At 39.2% G+C, this 21,609-nt stretch overlaps 1 protein-coding gene across 1 annotated transcript in view; it reads right to left on the reverse strand.

Annotated features, from left to right (window-relative positions):
- MAP7D3 (MAP7 domain containing 3) overlaps positions 1-21,609 on the reverse strand; it is a 47,894-nt gene that overhangs the window by 19,538 nt on the left and 6,747 nt on the right. Inside the window, exons 2-8 of the mRNA XM_076346938.1 lie at positions 14,310-14,411; positions 13,393-13,473; positions 11,801-11,964; positions 8,954-9,068; positions 7,973-8,005; positions 2,822-2,923; positions 286-384 (exon numbers count right to left, since the gene is read on the reverse strand). Coding sequence (XP_076203053.1) covers positions 286-384; positions 2,822-2,923; positions 7,973-8,005; positions 8,954-9,068; positions 11,801-11,964; positions 13,393-13,473; positions 14,310-14,411 — 696 coding nt within the window. The remainder of the gene's footprint in view (positions 1-285; positions 385-2,821; positions 2,924-7,972; positions 8,006-8,953; positions 9,069-11,800; positions 11,965-13,392; positions 13,474-14,309; positions 14,412-21,609) is intronic.

Raw genomic sequence — 21,609 nt, forward strand, 5'->3', positions numbered from 1 at the left:
GAAGCACTGTTTATCATGAGCTAAATGGTTTGGCTACCATTTGTCTACTCTCCCCCCCACCCTTCCACTTTTCAAGAGGAATAAGGCTGGTTTATAGACACGGTTACCCAATATCTGGCACTGCAACGTGCATAATGGTATTTATGCCACAGTGCGTAGACTACATGCACAGCAGTGAAAGCCTGAGTAAAAACATTTATAATGAAACTGGGACATGGTTTAAAGTCAACTTTAAATATCCCATTTGCTGCCTCCCAATTCTCAAAACAAACTGGTTTCTAGCACCTTTCTGTTCCACCTGTGAACCTTTGAGTGCTGACTGCTGAGAATGTAGAGGAACTTTGTTATTCAGTCTGTTTAATGAGGCACTTCTCTTTGTGGTACCTGGAAGTGAAAGCGCATGGATTAATTTTGTTGAAAAGCCTAAAAGTCCCCTCCAACACCTGCCCCACTTCCCTAAGATACAGAAGAGTAATTAAGTCACTTTATAGTATGAATCCTTCAGAACCAGGAAAACTGGATCAGGGAAGAATTACTCTATATAAAGTACGATTTCTTATATTCCTGTATGTTACTGATCATAGCAGCAGGATGCCAGTCTCGACATACCTCTTTGTTTGACCTACCAAGGCCATCCTTGTACACCTTTTTAAATAAATAATTGGAAAAGGCCATTGCTCACATTCTGTATGAGTAAGAGCAAGAAACAAAGTGCTCGGCTCAAAATTAACACAGAACACAGCTGATTAAATACTCCACTGATCCAGGGACAAGCATCTTCCTCTCAATTCCGCACTCTGCTCCCCCACCTTCTCAGGCACACACACACAGCAGAAGCAAACTGGTTAATTCTGCGACTGTATTTTCTGTTGTTTGAATTTAGCCATCATTTACCAAACAGCCATTTCTTCTTAAGTGCCAGATCAAGAGCATAGAATGGCTCTAACTTGCTGTGGTGATCTAAACCAGTCAGTCAACCTCTGTATCGTTGGAGTCCAGTTCAAATTTCTTGTATTTCAGGCCACCTGAGAATTTTTCCTCCAAAGAGAACAATGATTCACAAAGGATTTCAAGGTATGACAATAAGTTTGAAAGCAATCCCAATTAGTTGATAATTAGTGACTTCCTTCGTTAGTGGCTTAATTTGTACTTTACAGCCCTGTTTCTGACTCATACCCAGAGCTGAACCCTGCAGACACATTATATATAAATATCACTTTAAATCACGAGCAGTCTCCAGTGACTCAGAGCCCCTGCAGCTATGCCAGTATAGACATATTGACTGATTCCCCTACCAGGCATACAATGTATGAGTACAAGTTTTTCTGCTGCATCACCTTCCAACATGAACCAGCAAAATCACTGTTAGCTGTGTCCATGTTAGGGATTCTTCTACCACAGCTCATTTGATCAAAGGTTGTAGATTGACAGAACACTGCAGCATAGACCTAGCTTAACTTGTTTTCGTATTAAACGGCTCTTAGCTTATTAATGCTTTTCGTCATTTTGGGAAAAAAATACAACATTTGGCATACAGGCAGGCTCCTATGAGACACTGGGAAGATTCCCCACAAGGAAATCGCAGGCTAAAACAAGCTGGTATGTGCTCATGCAAATAATTTTTATTTTTCTTAACAAGTAGATTAGGACAATTCCTTGTGTTTTGTCTTTTTTTTTTTATTCGGACACCGCAGATTGCCATGGTTTACAGAATGACCTTGAAGTAACGTTCTATAAGGTCTGTTTCACATTTCCTCTCTCTGAGTAGCTTACATGTATCAGGACGGGACAGCGGGGAGGAGGCAGAGAGAGGACTCGCACATAGAGGTTTACCAGAGAGTGGGGAAAACCAGAGATCTATCCCATCCTCTGCCTCCCTGTAAGACTAGTTGGGTGGTGCACATTTTACACATGACACGCTGCAGTCAGGAGCTTCATCCACCCCAAGGCTGCAATTCAAAATGAGACTGGAAGCCACAGAAATTGGTAGACGATCTCTAGAGTGCAAACACTCTCAGAAAGCCTTAAAAAAATAAAATTAAATAAATAGTTGGCTTCCAGGCCATTTCTATTCCTTGATAGTCATTGGCACAGTAAGTAACCCAGAACGATTGCGAGCAGTGGCGTGCACTAACAGTTTAAGAAATGCGTAATTTGAGTATCAGTATCAAGATTACACTAATTTATCGGGCTAGGAAATGCTGTCAGAGCTGCACGCTATGGCTGTAATCATGCTAGAACTCCAGGTCAAAACAAAACAATCTCCTCCCACAGGTGCCAGTTTTTCATGCATCCTTCTCTATTTCGTTAAAGTAGAATTCTAATATTATAAAGAAAGTGTGTGTTTATGGAGTACAGGACTGGCACAACAGAAAGATGTCAAAACTAAGTTGATTTTTTCCTTCCCACAGGCAATCAAATGACTGAAGCTGTCTAACAGAACAAGGCAAACTTTATTTTTGTACTATTTCTATTTTGCTGAAATTTTAGGGTGTGATTTAAGGCATGCAAACCCCTAAAGATGATGTGAAATGATCCGTGAATCAATCATTCACCAAGATTTGACTTTAGTAAAACAATTACAGAAATAAAAAATAAAAAACAGCAATCTTTACCGTTACTCTTCTCCTCTAACAGAGATCACATCAACTGGGTCAAAGCCCTGAACAGTCAAGCTGGATTAACAAATTGCATGAAATGCATTTGAGATCAAAATATGAAGAGAGTTACAGAGCAAGGGAGAAAAAGGAGTATCATTCCACCTCCTGTCTCCTCCCCAAATAACAGTTAAGCAGTACACCTGCTATCAGCAGACACTTACTTCGATCAGAAGCGTTTAAAAGTGCTGCAGACGATGATAACCGTTTATTCATGACAGCTTCTGTCTGTTTGAGGTTTGCTGTGGAGGTGGACCGCTTGCTGGCTGTGTAAAGAAGCGCTTACATTTAGAATTCATCTTCATACCTGAGGAAGAACCTTTCACACATTGCTGTGAGCTAACTTTGGAAGTATTACATCCTGAAAGCTATTTCCAGTTTTGCTTAATGAGAATCAGAGATATAATATTTTCCCCTTTGAACAGACTCAATACAATTAGCACCAGTTGTAATGTGTACAGAAAAGGCATTTAGCTTAGTGGAGTGATGCCGAGATTTTAGGCGTATGTATGCAAACAGGTGATTTTGAAACCCTGTGCCCCTAACATGTAAAGACAAAAGTTACTGAGGTTGTATGTTGTTAACAGACTGGCAAGACAGAGAAAGTAACAACAAAACCTGAGTAACAATAATTTCTTCACATAGGTATGTCAAAACAGTTTTTCAATCACCAGTTAACAAAACCAAAACAAAACAAATGCTTTTGGAGGGATAAAAGCAAGTCCTGAAGAAAGGCAAGAAAGCACTCCTATTTCCGATTACTTCCCAAGGGTTGCTCTGACTATTTTAGAAATTTCCAATTTTTTTTCAAAAAGCTAGTCCTTAAGTTCATGTTTCCTATCAATTTTGCAACTCTTCTGACAAAAAATTGCCACAAGAGGCATTAATTATTTTTTTTGTATGTGTACACACACACATATATATACACATAAAAATCACATCTCACATGGAAAAATTTCAAGTTTACTACAAAACCACATAAATACCCACTTCTTAATTTCAAATAATGTACTTTCAGGATGAACACTACTCCAGAGTGTGAAAGCCTTGGAAAAGCAGTACCTGTTGCTATGGAAACTCAATAAGCAGAAAACAGTAACGCACACAAAGTAATGCGGACTAGCATAATAAACACAAGAAATTCTATACATCAAACACAAGTAATCGATTTTGCTGGCATATTGGACAACAAAGATGATTAACGTGAACTCATTAGTGCATAAGCATCAAAGGAAAAAGCAGCTCACCACAGAGGCAGCATCTTTTCCCTTTGGCCAGCACGCTATAGCAGCTCCTTATAGCAAGAGCCAGGACATAAGGATTCCTATGGACAGCCCTGCCTCTGCATCGTACTTTTGACACATGGACCCATCCCAGGCTTCTTGAGCCAGGGGCCTCCCGCAAAACCTCATCAAGTGAAAACCAGATTTTGGAGTGGAAGCTACAAAAGTGGCAAGCTCTTGTCACAGTGGACAAGAACAAAGTCCTCACGGGGTAAGAGGGAGAAAGGGGGATCAATTGAATACAGTTAAGAAATGAAGATCTGAGCTTAGCAAATACTTTCCCAACATAATAAAAAAAATGGCATTTTGTGAATGAAGCCAGAGTACTGGGATAACTAAAACAGCCTTGAGAGGTTTTATATACAAAAATCAGGAAACTCATAATTCATGTATTTGGGTGTTTTCAAAGGAAAAGACTACCCTCTAGCGTCTGCTCTTAAAAAGAAAGCCTGGCTCCTGCCAGAGCTCAAGCGTGCGAGTCAAAGGCCTCCAAACATTGTGTAGATGCTTCATACAAATTTCTCTTCGTTCAAATTAGCACTTGCATGAAATCTGAGATTTGGTCCACCACCTACTCAGACCCAGAGGGCAGAAAATTAAATCTTGCCTTGAGGAAAACTACACTGAGCAAAGTAATTCTTTTCCAGCAAATTTACAAGTTCTGGAGATGGGCTGTGCCGTTTAGTAAAGAGACAAGGGATGAAACTTCTACTAGAAGATTCAAAAGAAAAAATGACAGTCTATATATGACTGTTCAAACAAAAACCAAGTATGAGGTTCTATTTTACAGGGAAACAGAGAGCAGTGGTGATGGCATGAGTTAATATCCCAACTGATGCCTTGACTGAAAAAATCTAAGTGGTAAAGAGTATTCATACAGATATTTGAGTTTTCTTTTTCCAGAAAATTTTAAGATCTTAAGAAGTCAATGCTTTTTTGATCAATACATTTGTAAATATATGATCAGATGGCCTCAACTTTTCCCTTCCTCAACCACAAGATAGCTTCTGAAAGCTTTGGATAATTCACTAGGAAAAAAGATTTAGAAGACAGACAGGATATTCTCGAGTAAGGTAGTCTGGTTACATAGGTAAATTACTATTTTACATAGGTAAAATACTCTTCCGTATTTTGGGGGGAAAAGTTAAATTACTTATATCAAGGAATTCTAAATGGAAGAAGCATATAGCATAGTCCCACGCAATACCAAACACCTGTATTGTGTTTAATGGAAGGGGGAAAACAAACTGTAGCAGCAAAGCCAAATAAAACGTACAACTGCCATGCAGCAAGGCTTGCAATTAGGCAAGGAGCTGGGAAACACAGCATCTTAAGAAAATCGTTATTAGAGAGAGCAGCTCTCAACCCAGCTTCTGAGTTTCACTGAGAGAGGGTGCTGGAGCACTGCCTATCTGAGGCTGGATAAAATTAGGCTAAATAAAATAAGATTATCTGTCTCTTAGTTCCTTCCAAATTTCTACTAGGACAAGGAAGCTCTTTATTTAGAAAGGATAGACTCTGGCAGCCCAATTTCTATTCTAATAGCACACGTCTCCAGCACAGATGTACCTGAACGTCTAGTTTTGCTCAGCAGTCATCACTAAACCTCCCTCATTTACAAGGACTCTGTCATTAAGGACGCTTTATTACAGAGCCTTGCCATTTCTCTTGGAAGACCCACACCCCGCATGTTTCATCTTAGCACTGACAGCTATGTCATTAATGTAACATTTGACTCTCGGGCTTTCATCAATTTTTAAATTTCAGGCCATCAGTGGGGTACTTGGTGCAGTCTCAATGAATCACATTCTGTACATAATGCAGAATGGCTGATGGTTGGTGAAATGTTCAGTTACACAGGGTTTACTTTCCAGACCACACTACCTCTATCACCCACAAATGCTGCTTTACCAGTCAATGTTCCTAAATATTACTGTTGACACCGCAGTTCATGGAAGAACGTGTCCGACTTTATATTTTTTTGCACAGCAATACAACAGACAAGAAAGCCTTTAGTCCTAAAATAATGTAAAGAATATTTGAAATCTGTTTCCCCCCATGGTTTTCATTTTAAGAAATGGAGCCTTTAATCCCAAATCTGCCACAGAAACTGATGGTGGAAAAATAATATTGTACTGAAACTTGCTCTAGATGTGCTGTTAGAGAAGGTGCACTAATCGGCCACGATGCAATAATGTAGCAGAGCTCATATGGTGTCATTTTTCAGAAATCCAAAAGTAATTGTTGTCTTTCCAGCAATTATGCAAATATAAGGTGAAAGGGACCAAATAAGGATTTTTTTTAGAGAGCTGGCTAGACTTAGGCATCCTACATGGTTTGTGTAGATTTTAAACAACAATTAAGTGAGGAACTTCCAGAAAGTTAACAAGCTAAGGACGATCCTGAAATGGAAATAAATATGAGAAGCATTAATCCAATCACAATTCCATATTATCCAGCACAGGTAAGACAGGAAGGTTGATACCTCAACGTAAAGATGAACACAAATTTAAAACAGTGTGGATGCACAAGTGTCTTGGTCAAACACTGCATTATCTGTTTATCTCCACAGTCTTTTTTTTCAAAATTGGTGCCAAGTTATTCAAATTGATCGACAGTAGCTGAACTTATCTGTTCCTCCTGTTGTTACTTTATGATGCATAAAGTACAGCTTAAGTGCCTATTTTTACATCAGGAGCACGTTTGTTGAAAGACACTTTATTTTTAATGTGCTTCAGCAGCAGTATGGTTCAAGTCTTCCTCCACGATCAAAAGGACAGACAAGACTCATTTCCTTGCATAAATGAGGAGAGAGCAAAGGACATTATTTTATGTTTGTTATAAAGTTTAGCTTTAAAATTAGATAAGGTAGAAAGGAATAGAGGAGGAAAAAAATAGTGCTATCCTAAACTTAAGGCAAACGTGATTTCCTAGTTTCAAGGTTAAATGACATTTGGTAATGTGGAATACAGTAATTGGATTTATATATGTATCCAAGAAACACATGTTAAACAGGTAAACCAATCCAGTCACACTGGCTAATTTTGGAGAAAATTAGGGATTCATGCTGCGCAGAGAAAGGGAAGAGAGAAGTTAAATAAAATACACATGCTTCTGCTGCGTTGCCAGAATAAGCCACAGTAGTTAAATCGTACTCAGTCAGACTTTCATTGCATTTTCAAGTCTCATATTGTCAGCATTACGAGACAGCTGTATTGAATTAGTAATGCTGTGAGCATGCACAGATTTTCAGAATTCAGATTTAGCTGGGCCTCAGCTGAGAGCTATCATCTTAAACTAGCTACAAGAAATAATTTTGCTTATTAAACATATAGCCTTGACAAATATATTAGTGATCCAAAGCATTTCTATGAATGGCTCAGTCTGTGCACTGGAAAGTGCCAGAAATCCAAAGAAAACACATTTAATATATAGAATTATGTTTAGATAATTGGACAGATCTGATTTTGCAAAACCCTTCATGGAAAGAGTATCAAACTGCACAAAGGACCCATTCCCTTTCACAAAGTTTCAGCAAAGTATCATTTGATTTTGCAAACGTTACTTCAATTGCTGGTAAAACAAAGCAAAAAGAAAACAAACCAAGCCCTACCATGTATTTTTTGCAAATTAGGAAACAATGAAAGGGTTCGAAATTGCCCTTAAAAAAAGAAAACGCCCTCAGACTACTGAACTAATTTATATTCAAATACATACCACTAAGAATTTCTCTTCTCCTCCCCCATGCCGTATCCAGTCATCTTTAAAAACCCAAACGCACATATCCTTTCCCTGAAAATTGCCTCAGGATGCCATGACTTAAGCTTTAGTTTAATTAGCTGGGAGGGATAGTTAAAAACGTAGAGGGTTGCTTTCTACTTAGGGATCACACTTGTTGCACAGCTGGCCAAGATCCAGGAAAAGATCTATAAGAAGATGGTTTTCCCTAGTTTCGGAGAAACAAGAACTCAAGTTTAAAAGGTTAGTAGTGAGTGAGAAACAACAGAAAAAGAACATTTTAGAAATCAATACCACCAGTTCCACCTTCATCTGTGGTCTGTTGTTCTGTAGAAGAAGAAGGTTTGTAAGCTAAGTCACAAGGTCAAATAGCAAACAATGCAAGCTAACCAAAAAATGGGGAAGCTGGATATCATAATGATAATTTATATCAAAGCACTTTCAAACATGTTATAAATAAACCCTTAAAAGTCAACACTCAAGGTGACAGAAGACGACAGTACAATTCTACCAATTCAGAAGATAGGCTGAATTGAAGCATTTTTTGTTTTATTTTATTCCTGGACAGTAACTTATGTTAAGTAACTTATTGGCGGGGTCTTCCAGTTAGGTAGTGCATGAAAAGATCCCTTCTACTGCAATCCTGATTTGCTGGTCTGATTTCAGAATGTTTGCAAGCAGAAACAGTTAATTGTGTGAAACAGGAAACAATCTGAGGTCAAATTAAAGAGCATTAAAATGCATCACCTAATCTAGAATAGAACCTATTCTCCAGGAAGCTTGGACACTGCCCACTGCATCTCCTCACCCATTACTGGTCGTTCAAATAATCAGTTAGCATTCTGTAACTCTAAGGGTGCGTTTAAAACATTTTAGATGTAGTATTACAGTACAACTGGTTTTTTTGTTCTGTTTATCATCAGTCTTAGCACACCATTACATGTACTGCATTTGAAGGACTCAGAATTATTTTAGCATTATACATTACAGTTCCCCTTATCTGATGGTTGGGGGCTGGCGATGCAATGCTGCCAGGTGTTGTATTTCCCATGTGGCTTCTCTCTCGCTCTTCCCAAAGTCAAAAATAGCTCTAAGTCTGAGCAGCATTTCAGGGCAAGTACGGATATGAATCTTTCCCCAAGAGCTACCCATAGATCCTGCTGTAAGATCCAAGATAGGAAAGAGTGCCCAGGTCCCTATGAATACTGCTGCACCTGCCAGTGTTCATACATAATATTCTGTGATTTTAGCCATGCTAGAAAAGGTGCTACTCACCAGTTTTGCTCTCTGAATCTGGAGTTACAGACCCTCCCCATGACCATCTCTTCTGTCGTGTTTCCAGTCGCTGATTCCGTTCCAAGGTACGATGCATAACTGCTTCATATCGCTCCTATCATCAAACAACACCTCTATGAAGCTATGTAACTATAAAGCACAGCTATGCCAGAAGACAATACAGATTCCCCCCCCCCCAGTATGATTTAAAATCTGTTTTACCTATACTGCCTGATAACAAGCTTTTGTTACAAAAACTATCATGCCAAGAATGTTAAGGGCAATTAATGGTTTCTAAAACACTGCAAACATGATTAGGTTGAACTAAAGCACAGATAATCTATTCTACTCTTTACTTAAAATAGCCACCAAACAGATTTCCTATTCAGTAAACAGCACTACTTATTTTCTGAATAGACATGAACCCCAAACTGAGCAAAAATAATTGCTTACCCTTTAAACTAGTCATATTTTGAAGTTATTTCTAAAAGGTGCTAAAAATTCTCCATTATAAAATACCAAGTATAAGATTATTTGTATTTTCAGAGAACTACACAAACACTGACCCAAGTCTTAACAGATACTGGCATTAATAGAGATACAACGAAGCCAGAAATAGCAAGACATGAAGGCAAAACTACAAAAAAGACCTATCAACTCCAGACCGCAGCAACCACTGCTGACAGGACAAAGGACTGAAAGAAGCTTTCTCTTCTGCCTCCAGGACCAGTAACTGCTAATGTGGGAACTTTAGCTCTTGTGCATAAAGATGAACTGTAACCATGCTAGACTCTTTCTTCGCCATAATCAGCCAGGTTTCCATACAAGTGTCAACAACAGATTTCTCTTCTGGAATAGTCATATCCCAAGTGATCTTTTGAAGCAGTATTTACCGCTGATACATTGCAGTAAGATGCCAAAGGGACTCATTATCCAAACATTTCTCCCTCTTGAGGGCACAAGACTTTCACCTTCTTTCAACACCATTTCACAACACAAACTAAAAAAGTCGCAATGCATAACAGACAAAGTAAACTTGGAAGGAAGGGAGGAAGGATTCTGTTCACTGACAAAAGATAAAATTAAAAGTTTTTGTTTGAAATATAAAGCTTAGCTTCCCCTCTGTTAAAGAAACCTGAACTAGAGTTTACCTAAGGTGCCGAAGTACCCAGACATTATGTAATCTGTAGATGATGTGAGAAGACAGGTATCTCAACCCTAGCCATGGCTAGCTGTCTTCAAGACTCTCTTAGGCAGAGAACCACTTATTTTTCCACAGTATTTGCTATTGTGCTGCTGCTTCTACTTTATCTAAGGAAGGTGATTAACTAAAGGAGACTTGGCTGAAGTACCAAACAAGAATGTTGGAGACTACGTATTTTTTGATGCACTTCTATCTACTAAATTTACAAGAGTAGATGATATCTTGCTGGCAAATATTGCCCTAAGATAGCTTAGCATCTTTAAAAGTGATTATTTTCTAATGTCAGAGTACAAAAGTCAAGATCTGTTTTCACTTTCTGGTTGAAAGCAAGGTTTACAGGTCAAGTGCACACTATTTTCCCACCTGCCGGATTCTTCATGTATAACTCTATGTACAAGGTCATCTTCCTCCAGGGACCAAGTAAGAGACAAGGTTAACACCAAACACTCATCGGCAAGTCCTTGTCTTCCTTGATTATTCACCCCAGTGGCCACTTAAAACATATCCACCATCCTCAAAATTACATGAGTAAATGTCCTAGAGGCTTAGGGGCAACACCTCTTGAAGCACAAGGGATGCTTTTTGCTTCAAGTAGTTGCTTAAAGAGATGATACTGCACTGGACTGCAGCCAAGGCCCACCCAAACATTTCTGTTTTTCTTCAGCAATGCAAACTATTCCATGAAGTTCAAATGGAATATCAATCTGAACACACCCCGAAGTTGATTACAGATAACCAAACACCACTGTAGCATACTGCCAGTCAAAAAGGGTAAAAACAATGGATTGCTAGAACAACGTAACAATGGCTGGACTCCAAGGAACAGCCAGCCAGGCTTACATGCTCTTCATCAATGACCCACAGCAAGTTCTTACAACTAGCTTATGAAAGCACGTGTGTGTCATGCCTTTACTGCTGACACCCTGGAAATGAACCCTTTCAGAACTTGCATCACATTTAATATGCACTAGCAGAGCTACTCTTCAAAGCGGATGGCATAACTTCATATATTTATTTCTACTTTCAGCTTCCATCAATCTTGCAACAAACTCCGCAACTCAGATACTGCTCCACTGGTCCATGTGCAGTCAAAGCAAAGGCAAAGAGTCAAGTAAGAACAGTCAATACACAGCTCAAAGCAGCAAATGGTAACTACACAGGTAACATTATCAACGGCACAACATATAGTAACAAACTGTAATGTAGAAGAACTGAAAGAACGTGAGTCTCTTAGGCCACAGTGGGGCTCCCAGGAAGCAAGACACAGAATTAAGGGAAGTCTAAGACCTGTCACCCATGCTGATTTACAAACAGGATCTACAAAGTGCACTGAAAGGAATCTAGAAATCTAGGAATATGGGGTGGGGTTTTTGCTCATGTGAAAAAAAAAAAACAAACAGTGGCCAAGCAGCAACCACAGCTCCTAAAGTCCTGAGTGCCTCGGGGATAGTTAAAGCTAGGCCTGGGATGGGGAAGGAGGACATGTGTCTACATAGCCCACCATACAGATGTGGAAAATATTTTTATGTTCTAATACATTCACCATTTACGTAACTTTCTATTTCACACCACTTCAGAGCACGGTAATGTTAGAAAACAATGTAGGAGTTTCTTTAAAACTATATAACTTTGATGTGTAGTACCTTTTCCTCCTCTATTTTTTGTTTTCTCTTTTCTTCTACTGCTGCCCTCCGTTGTTCCTCTTTCTGCTTCTGTTCTTTTAGCTTTCTCTGCCTTTCTTCTAACTGTTTTTCATACTGGAGTTTTGCTTTTCTCTCCTTTTCAAGGATTTGTGTCTCTTTGGCAGCTGTAAATTTTTAAGGAAAAATTAAAATCAAAACTTAACTATTCATTGACATTACAACGCAACTTAGAGGCAAGAGACTACCAAGCAAAATTATCACCGCTTAAAGCTAAAACATACAGCAACATTAGCTTGCAGTGCTGGATGACACTGTACATGGCAACAGAGGTGTCTTTAATCCTGTCCCCATGTCGGGCAGGAACTAGAACCTTCCCTGCTATTAGACTTTACTGTCTAGACCGGAATGTCAGGACATGCATATAGCCTATATTAAGCATATACTTTTCTTGCCATCATAATAGTGAAGTCTTTGTAAGTAAGTAGTAAGTTGAATATCAAAGGGCAGAATTTTCTATGTTGCAATTTTCATTTTTTTAGAACAAGATATAATGAAAAGATTTAAAGCACTGAGTGACAAGATGGGAAAACTCCACAGTTATTGCATCCGAGTTCAAAATAGTTATGTCACTATTCTCCGCAGCCTCCACGTAGGAACAGCTGTGCGCAGTTTAACAGGAAGCTTCAAGTCCTGTGAGAAAAAGCTAGTGGTTGAATACACAGTGGAAGTATTTTCTGTGGCTAGACAGATGAAATGAACAGAGAGACCAGATAATTATACCAACAATGCACAGGCAGTATCTACATAAGGCCCCCCAAATACTTTTGAATTTAAATGTGTCCTAGTCCTATCCTCTCTCCACGTTAGGATAACACAATCATTCCCATTCCTGTGTGGTTTTGCTTTTATGTTAAGAAACAAACATACAGGCCAGAGAGACACCACTCCTCACAAGCTGGGAGACCAAAAACAGGACTGCAGGGCATACTGTGACCCTTTCATCTCTTGCTGCACATACATGCACTGATTCACGTCACAAACAGCATAAAGCTGGGCAAGAGTTTTATGCTTTTCTCTAGGTCTCAGATTCTTTGCTAAGACAAAGCGTATACTGCTGACACTTCAATCCAGGAGTCATTTCAGTGTGCTAGGAAACAAGGGAAGCAGTGTTCAAGGCAATCAAGCCATTCAACTAGCTAAATCTTTTTTGGCTTTCTCTGAATCAGTGTTCCCCAAACCTGTCTTCAGGGCTACGGGAAGCAGTTCTAAGCTAAAAGTTACCATTTCAGAAGTGTTTTTGTTAAGGCTTTCAATAAGAAATTGGCTAAATTTGCTTGGTGGTCACTAAGAAATGGAAGGTCAGACGTGACATACTGCTTCAAGAAGCTAAAAATCTCTGGAATGTTTTCCTCTCAAGTCTAATACTTCTCCATTCAAGTTCACAGATGGTCACTGATGCAAGACGAAGAGCAGACCTTGTCTCTTGTCCCCAGCAAGCTGAAAAAAGTGACTGAACAACAAGTAAGAGAGTAAGCTATTCCTTTATCACAAACATTTTAGGAAATTGTATTTTAAATGAAACATGAAAATACCATGTTGCTTTTCCCGCTCTTCTCTACGCTCCCTGGCCAGTCTTTGTCTTTCTTCTGTTCTCAGAGTGGAACCATCTATCACTGTCAAAAGAAAAATTGAAGACACATAATTGTTAGTTACTCTCAACAGTCAAATTTAAATAAAAAAGTTGAAAGTCTTTACTATCAAAAGGAAATGGAACTTCCTGAGATACACATACCACCAAAGCACTGCACACTCTGTACAGAGATTAAAGATGTCATCTGAAAAATTCCTAGGAAGCTGAATAGCCTCCTTTTTCCCCCCTTTCCTTCCCTCACAACAACCAATCCACTATTTTTATAGGTGCAGCAGAAAGCAGACACAAGATTAAAAGGCCCAATGCGCACAGTCAAAAGAAAGCCTGAGCAGAAGTCAGATGTGTGAGAACATACCCTTATTCCAAATTCAGCTCTGATCCTCATTCTTGTACATATTAATTCCTATGATCAAGAATTACAGGAATCTAGGAAAACTCAATCTGAGAACAGATAGTTCACCCGTCATGACAAATTCAAAGCGCTGTAGGATAGCTAGTTTGCAGGCTAAGCAGAACCAAGACTGCTTTAAGTCTTTGCAGGTATAAAAACTTGAATTTCAGCAAGAAGTGAACTGGTAACCTGACCAGAGCACAAAAAAATCATTTACCTTTGTTGTTATGCCCCACTGAAAAGATAGGCAACTTCGCCAACTGAACTCTGAGTGAGTCAAGAGCAAAAGTCTGTCATCAAAACCAGACCTTCAATGAATCTATGAACCATCTACCAGGTGCTTTATGCTCTGATGCCTCCTAAAGAAAGAGCATCAAACTTCTTTTAAAAAGATGTTTTATTCATTCCCTACTAACTCTCCCTTATGAACCCAGTACTTCATTAAGAACAATGACCAATAATTATACCTGGTTTAGTTGCTGTCTTTATATTTATTGAGGTCTGGACTGCAATAGGGCTAACGCCACTTTGGCTTCTTCTTTCTTCTGCTATGGCTTGGGCTGCAGCAACTGTGAGAAAGAATCATTCCATATTAAGAAAAGCTCTACAACCAAAACCTCATGAAATAAATGTATAAAATAAATACATAAAATTCTATTTGAGGTTGCAGATCCTTTTATTAAATAACTAACTTGGGACTGCTCAAGAAGAAAAAACTTGTCGAATGAGACTTCAGACCTGGCACAGCTTTTCTTTGTAAAAACAACAGTTACAAAACCTTATGTTTTAAAATATGTAGCAAAGGACTATAGAGTTTCAAAAAAAAAAAAAAAAAAATCAAACTTATTTAATAACTTTTCTAAGAAGAAAACCAATATTTAGCAAAGTTATGAGTCTGACTTAACAATAAAAACTCTTTGCTACTGCACGTGTATTTGTGGGCTGAACACATGTAAGTAAGTCAATTAGCACTGGTAGAATCATATTCTGACGAGGCCCAAGCAGGGAAAGGTTTATGAATACTTTTCATTATTTCATGACATGAAACAGAAAGTGGATTAGCTGCATAAAGTAAACCATTAAGGGATGCTTACAACGTACTTCTAAAACTGGATCTTCAAAAATAAATTTTAATTATAAATTAGACTCCAAAACAGTAATTTGAGCATTTATGCAGAGACCCATTCACCTTATCCGAGTTTCACCAAGGAGAGTACAGTGAACTGCAGGGCTACGACTCCCAGTTAATTATAGAGAAATGAAATGCTAGCAATATTAATTTCGCTAAATAACGAAACCCATTAAGAAGTCAGGGAGACTAATTTACTGTATCACTTTCCACAGATTTTCTTTATTTTGGTATCAACTTTCACTTTAACCCATCACCTTTTAGGGTGTGAAGGTGAAGCGTTACAGGGAAAGCAGGCAGGACAACCTGTAAGACAGCATTACTCCATTTTCCTGCACAGCTTTGAACAGGAGTGTCCTTACAGCAGTGACACTTTGTTCTCACCTTGGCTGACAGATACGGGGAGATCAACTTGGTTCTTACAGAAAAGCCCAACTTTGGGGGAAGCAAGAGAACACACCACGCAATCAACCAAACACGAGAAAGCAGAAGTCAACGCCTGTTTTAAACAGAAAAGGCAATCCACAAAAGTAATGCACAACGTGCCGTGATTTCAACCATAACATGAAGGATGAATAGTAGAATTTAAAAAAAGAAGACGAGAGCTTTGCCAATGATCTCAGGCTTCCCATTAATAGAGTAGTGCAGAATGCAAAGGAGGAAGGAAGAGTCTCCCTCTTCTCCATGCATTGCCATGACAACTAGTTGTGTCACGGTAATCACCCTCCCTATGGCTGTGCCCAAGAACAATCACCTCAAAGTGTTTAATCCCATGTGATGTCGGTGATAAATGCCGATTACAATACTTATTCAGCAACTCTAAGTTGTCACTCGCAGCTGTTGCCATGTCTTGAATTAATTTTTCATTGCAGCACCAAACAAAAGTCTTCCTCAGTTCCATCCCATACATCTCTGAGGCTCTTTTCAAACAAGTCAGAGACCAGATATACTGCGACACGGTAAGATTACCAACTGGCAAAGAGAACAGCTAAAAAAGGGCTCACTGTAATTTCACTATGTAGACCAAAAGTCAGTCAAAAAGCTGATTTTGTACTGTTGCACGTCATGTGGCTGGGAATCTAGCCCAAAAATTCACCAAGTGGAGAACAACAAAATTATATATTCTCAACACAATTAGATGTGAAAACAGCCTGAGGAAAACCAGCCTACTGCAGGTTTTTCCGAGAGGAAAAATATACAGCCAGGGCATTTATATCCAGTGACACCTTTCTAGATCACAAAGGCTGAAAGAACATAACTTTAAATGGTATCTGAAGAAGCTTAAGGCAAATACAGAAACCCAGTTGCATCTCTTCTTCAGTCTCCCTCAGCAAGGGAGGAGAGACAGGAGGTGTACAGGCAGACTGAGCCAATTCAGCCCAGCCCAGCTGGGAAATGAGCCCAACAGAATAAATTCACCCTACACCTACACCAGGTTTAGTTAAGACCAACACTGGAATTTTGCCTCAACTCTCAAAGTTTAAACATCCAAATTTCTCTAACAAAGTTACAGTAAGAAGCAAGCTGCAATTTAAACAGGTACAATATTCATCTTATTTTACTTGCAGAAGTATTTTATTATTAGAAATCTTGCTGAACAAACCAGTCATAATGGATGTAGGGGATTATGTATTTATTTATTCATTTAAAAAATAAACAAACACTTGAATAATGTTCATGATTAGAAGGCACTCATTTAAAAAACTGCGTCATATCTGCAAAGCAATTAGTTCATCTTAATTAATTAAGGTTGCAAAAAATTACTTGAGGTTCTATAGAACAGGAAAGTGGGTTACAGAAACAGTACAGCTTGCAAAGGACACAGAGGTGAAAAAAGTCTAGAAATACTTAGCCAAAGGATTTTGTATGTCAGGGGTTTTTTGCATGTCTGTTAAAATATTTATGTTCACAGCTTCAATGCTTCATTATCTGCATAGAAGCAACATGCTTACAAATTTGAAAGTAGCAGATTTAAAGGCACTAGGAGCGCACCTTCGTGTTACACAGAAGCAATCCATTTAACTAACAGAAAGTTAGAATTGAACGTGAACTGGGGATTTGAACAAAAGATTATTAAAAGGGGAACAGCCATCACATTAGATGCATCCCCAAGATGCGTGAGCTCAATTTCACCAAGTCTCAGGTCAACAGACAGGTTTTACAGCCCTTGTCAATTTTATGGTAAATTTACAATATGAAACTGTGATTTTCAAAATCCACATTCTACTACAGTAAGAGAAAATGAATTGCATACTGTTGACCTCTACAACCTTTAAAAAAACCACAGACTGTATTTTGCTTTAATATGATAAAAGAAACCTTAGTTTTTAATACATTTAAATATTCTTTGGCACAGATGCCTACAATTTTTTTGCCTAGTTTTCCATAATGAATGTAGCAGTCTGCTATGGAGCGAAGCTTCACTGAAAAGAATTTTCCACAAAATCTATCTCTGTAAAATAAGCCTAATACTTCTGTAATTAATCAGGACACCCCAAAACGGGAAACCAGTTAACAACCATTTCACTACAACCTGTGTCACATGCTGTATTACTGGGGGGTGCCTTCATGGACATATTCAGCAAACTTCCTGGAGAAGAAAAATTCTTAGAGGCAAATTAAATCTCATTTCTATTCTGAGCTTCCCCTCCCACAGTAGTCACTAGACTCTCCCAAATTCACCTTCCAGCTCACTGTAATGCTAACCTTGCAGGTACGGTGGCACCTCCCTTGCACTGAGCACGACGGCACTTCCCTTCGCTGATCAGGTTTCCGATATGCCCTGAAGAGACCAGTGCTAAAAATAAAACTCTATTTCTATTTCAATCCTCACACTGAGTTAATACCCTTGGCCCTTGCCAAGACTGCCAAAGGACCCACACAGTTACTGTTCTTAGTAAACCGCATTAGGAACTGAACTGGCTCTGTCCCTTCACCTAGCGAGGTTTAGGGCTTCCATCCCATCGCCTCTCCCGCTATCTTTGACCCAGCCGGATGCTGCCCCACTCGCTCTTCCCTTCCTGTGCCGAACCAGAAAAGAGAGCAGAAAGTGCCGACTTTCACAGAAATCCTTCTGGTTCTTATGATTTAGTGACTCATTATGCAAAACAAACAAAAAAATCTGAGACTAAGCCTTTGAAACGAAAGTTAGGAGGTCTCCTGAATGTTAAGCATTGTTGTGAATCGAAGTGTTTTCAAGTAAGTTTAAAGCAGGTAACAAGAAGCCAATAAGCAATCCATAAAACAAAACAAATTTGAACTTCCCAGCAAATACCTCTGATTTTATAGCAAACTGTGTCAAATCTGCAAGATGCCATTTCTGTCTTGCTCCACCACAGGCAGCTACTGTTTGTCTAGCTGCTAGTAATCTTTTCAGTAATGGTGTTCAGATCCTATTTCTTTTAATAACTTTTGTACATGCTTTCAGGAAAGCAGGGGGAAGTCAGCATTCAAGTTTAAGATTTCTGCGTATTGTCTTTAAGCTGATTTCCACTTATTAATTAACACAGGTTAAGACAAATGGATGCAAGATCATACAGTTAGATGGTTTCAAAATCGGGTATTAGTTTCATACTATTACTCCTTGTTTAAAGGAGAAGGATGCCCCCTCACACAAACAGGTGGACAACACAGAAAGCTTCTAACAGGGAACAGAAGAGCCCTCTGTATGCACTCCTCTTTTCCCTTCTTTCCCCCTTCTTTCTGTCTTTCCTCGTTGATCCTCACGTCCCATCTTTGGGCTGCAAGGACTGACAGGCTCCACAACCAAACACGTGAGCCTCCCAGTAGGCACCTTCTGACGGACCAGCTGGAAGGCAGATGGTTCTCCTGTTTTGTCTGGGCAGTCACCAGATGGGAAGCACACAGATCTCCAGAAAGCAGTGCACACTGTCTCTCAGCTTCAGCAGGCCAGAAGAGCTTCCTGTTGTCTTATCCTTATTCCAGATTCTATTTGCGCACTTTAATTGTATGTTTATGCCCTGCATGGAATACCTATTTTACTACCTTTATGTGCTTTCTCCCCTTAAGCCCATTTCTGTAGCTAATTCTGTACAACAATCTGGTTTTCTTCCCAATGTTCAAGGTAGTTTAGGATGATTTCTTCGGTTCATCACAAGTATCAATCCCACTGGAAAACCGCTTGACACAAGCATTCGTTTGTAGTATATATGAATCAGAAGCTCCACAAGTAAGTATTTGAGACATATTTGCAAGAACGTAAGTTTTTACTTACCCTTAAACATCCATACTCAGATTAAGAGCTAGAAACATTTAAAAAAATTCACATCGTTAACAAAACACTACTTATTTCTTGTAAGGAAACCTACAAAGATAACGGCTGAAGCAATCTCAAAGACATGTTACCGTATTTGTTCAGCCTAGGGCATGCTCAGAGAGGCATGAGGAGGGTTGCTAGAGTAATTTGTGGGTTGATCTCTGCACGATTTTCCCTAGGGGAAGCACACAATCTAAACCAAACTTGAACGTTATATGAGCACAGACCAAGGAGTCAAAATTTGTCCTTAAAAGAACTGGCAGCCATCTCCCAAAACTTTTTACAGTCAGAGATGCTACACCATCGTCCGACAGCCACATCAGATGAGTACCAACCTTAGTCCAAACACTAGTGATACGTACTGTGAACGTATCTCCTATGGAGGCCTTACTGATTCCTGCTGTCGCTCATATTCTCTTATTTTAACCTTGCTCACACTGCTCAGCCAAGAGTTATTCTTCTCTCTACCTAATGGGAAAAGCAACTGCCAGCACAACGCTTAAAGAGGACAAAGAGATGTCACCAGCTCTTACAGAAGCCATCATAAGGTTGGTAAGAAGCACCGCCTGTACTGTGTACATGGGGCTGACAAGCTAAATCCACCTCTTTCTTTGGGAAAGAGACCCAGCTTCACAATTTGGGGTTCTTTATTAGTAAGGTATGTTATTACTCACCACTTGAAAGAAATGAAACTGAACCACGGCATATACTCTACTCTCACTCACTCACTGGCTTTCTGCTGCCTTCACTTTCCCCTTTGCCACTCTCTTCTTCCCCACGGTTCCTCCTCATCTTCCCAAAGCAACATCAAAAGGCTTTGCATTCAGCATGATCCACTTGTCACTTTTTTTTTTTTTTTTTAACAGAACACAATCTTTCACCATCTGTTTTGATATGATAACATGATTTGTACAAAAAGGCTCTCCAGAGCGGACACTTCTCCAATTCACACATTTCCAACTCTCTGCAAGCTTTAATGCAAGTCAGATCATTTCCCTGCTCTACCTGGCATTAGTTATTAATCAGTTTATTGCACTGTGCTTACCAAGCTTATCTGCACAATGACCTCTCTTTAGAGCTAATGCTTCCTACATAAAGGCTATACAAGCCTTACAGTCCCAGTTGTGCTCTTTAGCAAACAGCCATGCGTTGCTGTTGTTTCTTTGCTGTCTAGAAGCACAGTCTTAATAAGACAGAGCCACAGGGAAGCCAGAGGCTTGGAAAGGTTGGAACACTCATTATGTTTCTCAGTGAAAGAGCAAGGCACTAAGGTATTTATACTTGCTGTAAAATTCTCCACCAGAATACATTAAGGTTGCATTTTAGATGTAAAGAAAATATTTCTGCACAAAGTTTCTATGGGCTGGCAACTACAAACTCTTCTGGCCAACTGCAAAACGAACAGAAATTGCTTTCATCCACCTTGATTTCTTTTAAGGATATATTAGACACTGACTGCAATGCTGATGCAATAAACTATGACTAAAAGTCCTTTGTGAACCTTCCCAAGTGTAACAGAAATCAGTATTTACCTGTTTCTGCATAGTGGAAATTCCAAAATATCCTAATACACTGGACTAAAATGAAAGCAGTTTATATAATAAATATGCCCTTACATCATTTCAAGTGGATTCACTGTGAAATGCAGTAGTTACATGACATAACTTAAATATATAGGTGTATACAGATTAAACACTCCAAACCTGACGGAATTAGACAAAGGTTTTACAGCTACAGGATGAAAAAGGTAAAATGGTGGAGTTTTAAACACAGAGTGGAAGATTATTAGTACCCTCTCTGCTGTGAAGATAATTTTCTTTCTTTACTAACACTTTCCAATGCCTCAGGCTCCTGGAGTACATTAGAGGGAAAAAAAAAAAAAATTTAACATGTTTTGTCCCTCACATTGGACTGGCTTAACAGATGTCAGAGCAGTCCCACTTCTGACACACACTGAGCAGTTTAGTTCCTACCATAATTCTAGCTCAAGTGTTGGCAAAAGCTACAGACAGAAATCAGCTAGCTCTGCTTTACTCCTCCAACGCTGGAGGCCACCTTAAATTGACTCCTGTTCACACTCCTGCATAGCCACTGCAAAAAGTAACTTCAAGACAAACTTTTGCTCTCTTCTCCTCTTTCACATCTGTTTTCCCCATTGTATTATTTCTTTCTTTTATATTGCACTATCCCTAACACTGGAAATAGCTAACTTCTATCTGCTACTTCCCCCTTTCCTGAGCAGTCTGGTTTCTTTTGCTTGCTCCAAGCATGTTCTTGTAAGTGCTTTTGTCCTCTTGTTTGCAGGCTGACTATTGTTTAATACACTCAGTCCAAACAATGCTAGCAAAGAACACAGCCTAGC

This window comes from Aptenodytes patagonicus, chromosome 9, assembly GCF_965638725.1.
Source record: "Aptenodytes patagonicus chromosome 9, bAptPat1.pri.cur, whole genome shotgun sequence".
NCBI lineage: Eukaryota > Metazoa > Chordata > Aves > Sphenisciformes > Spheniscidae > Aptenodytes > Aptenodytes patagonicus.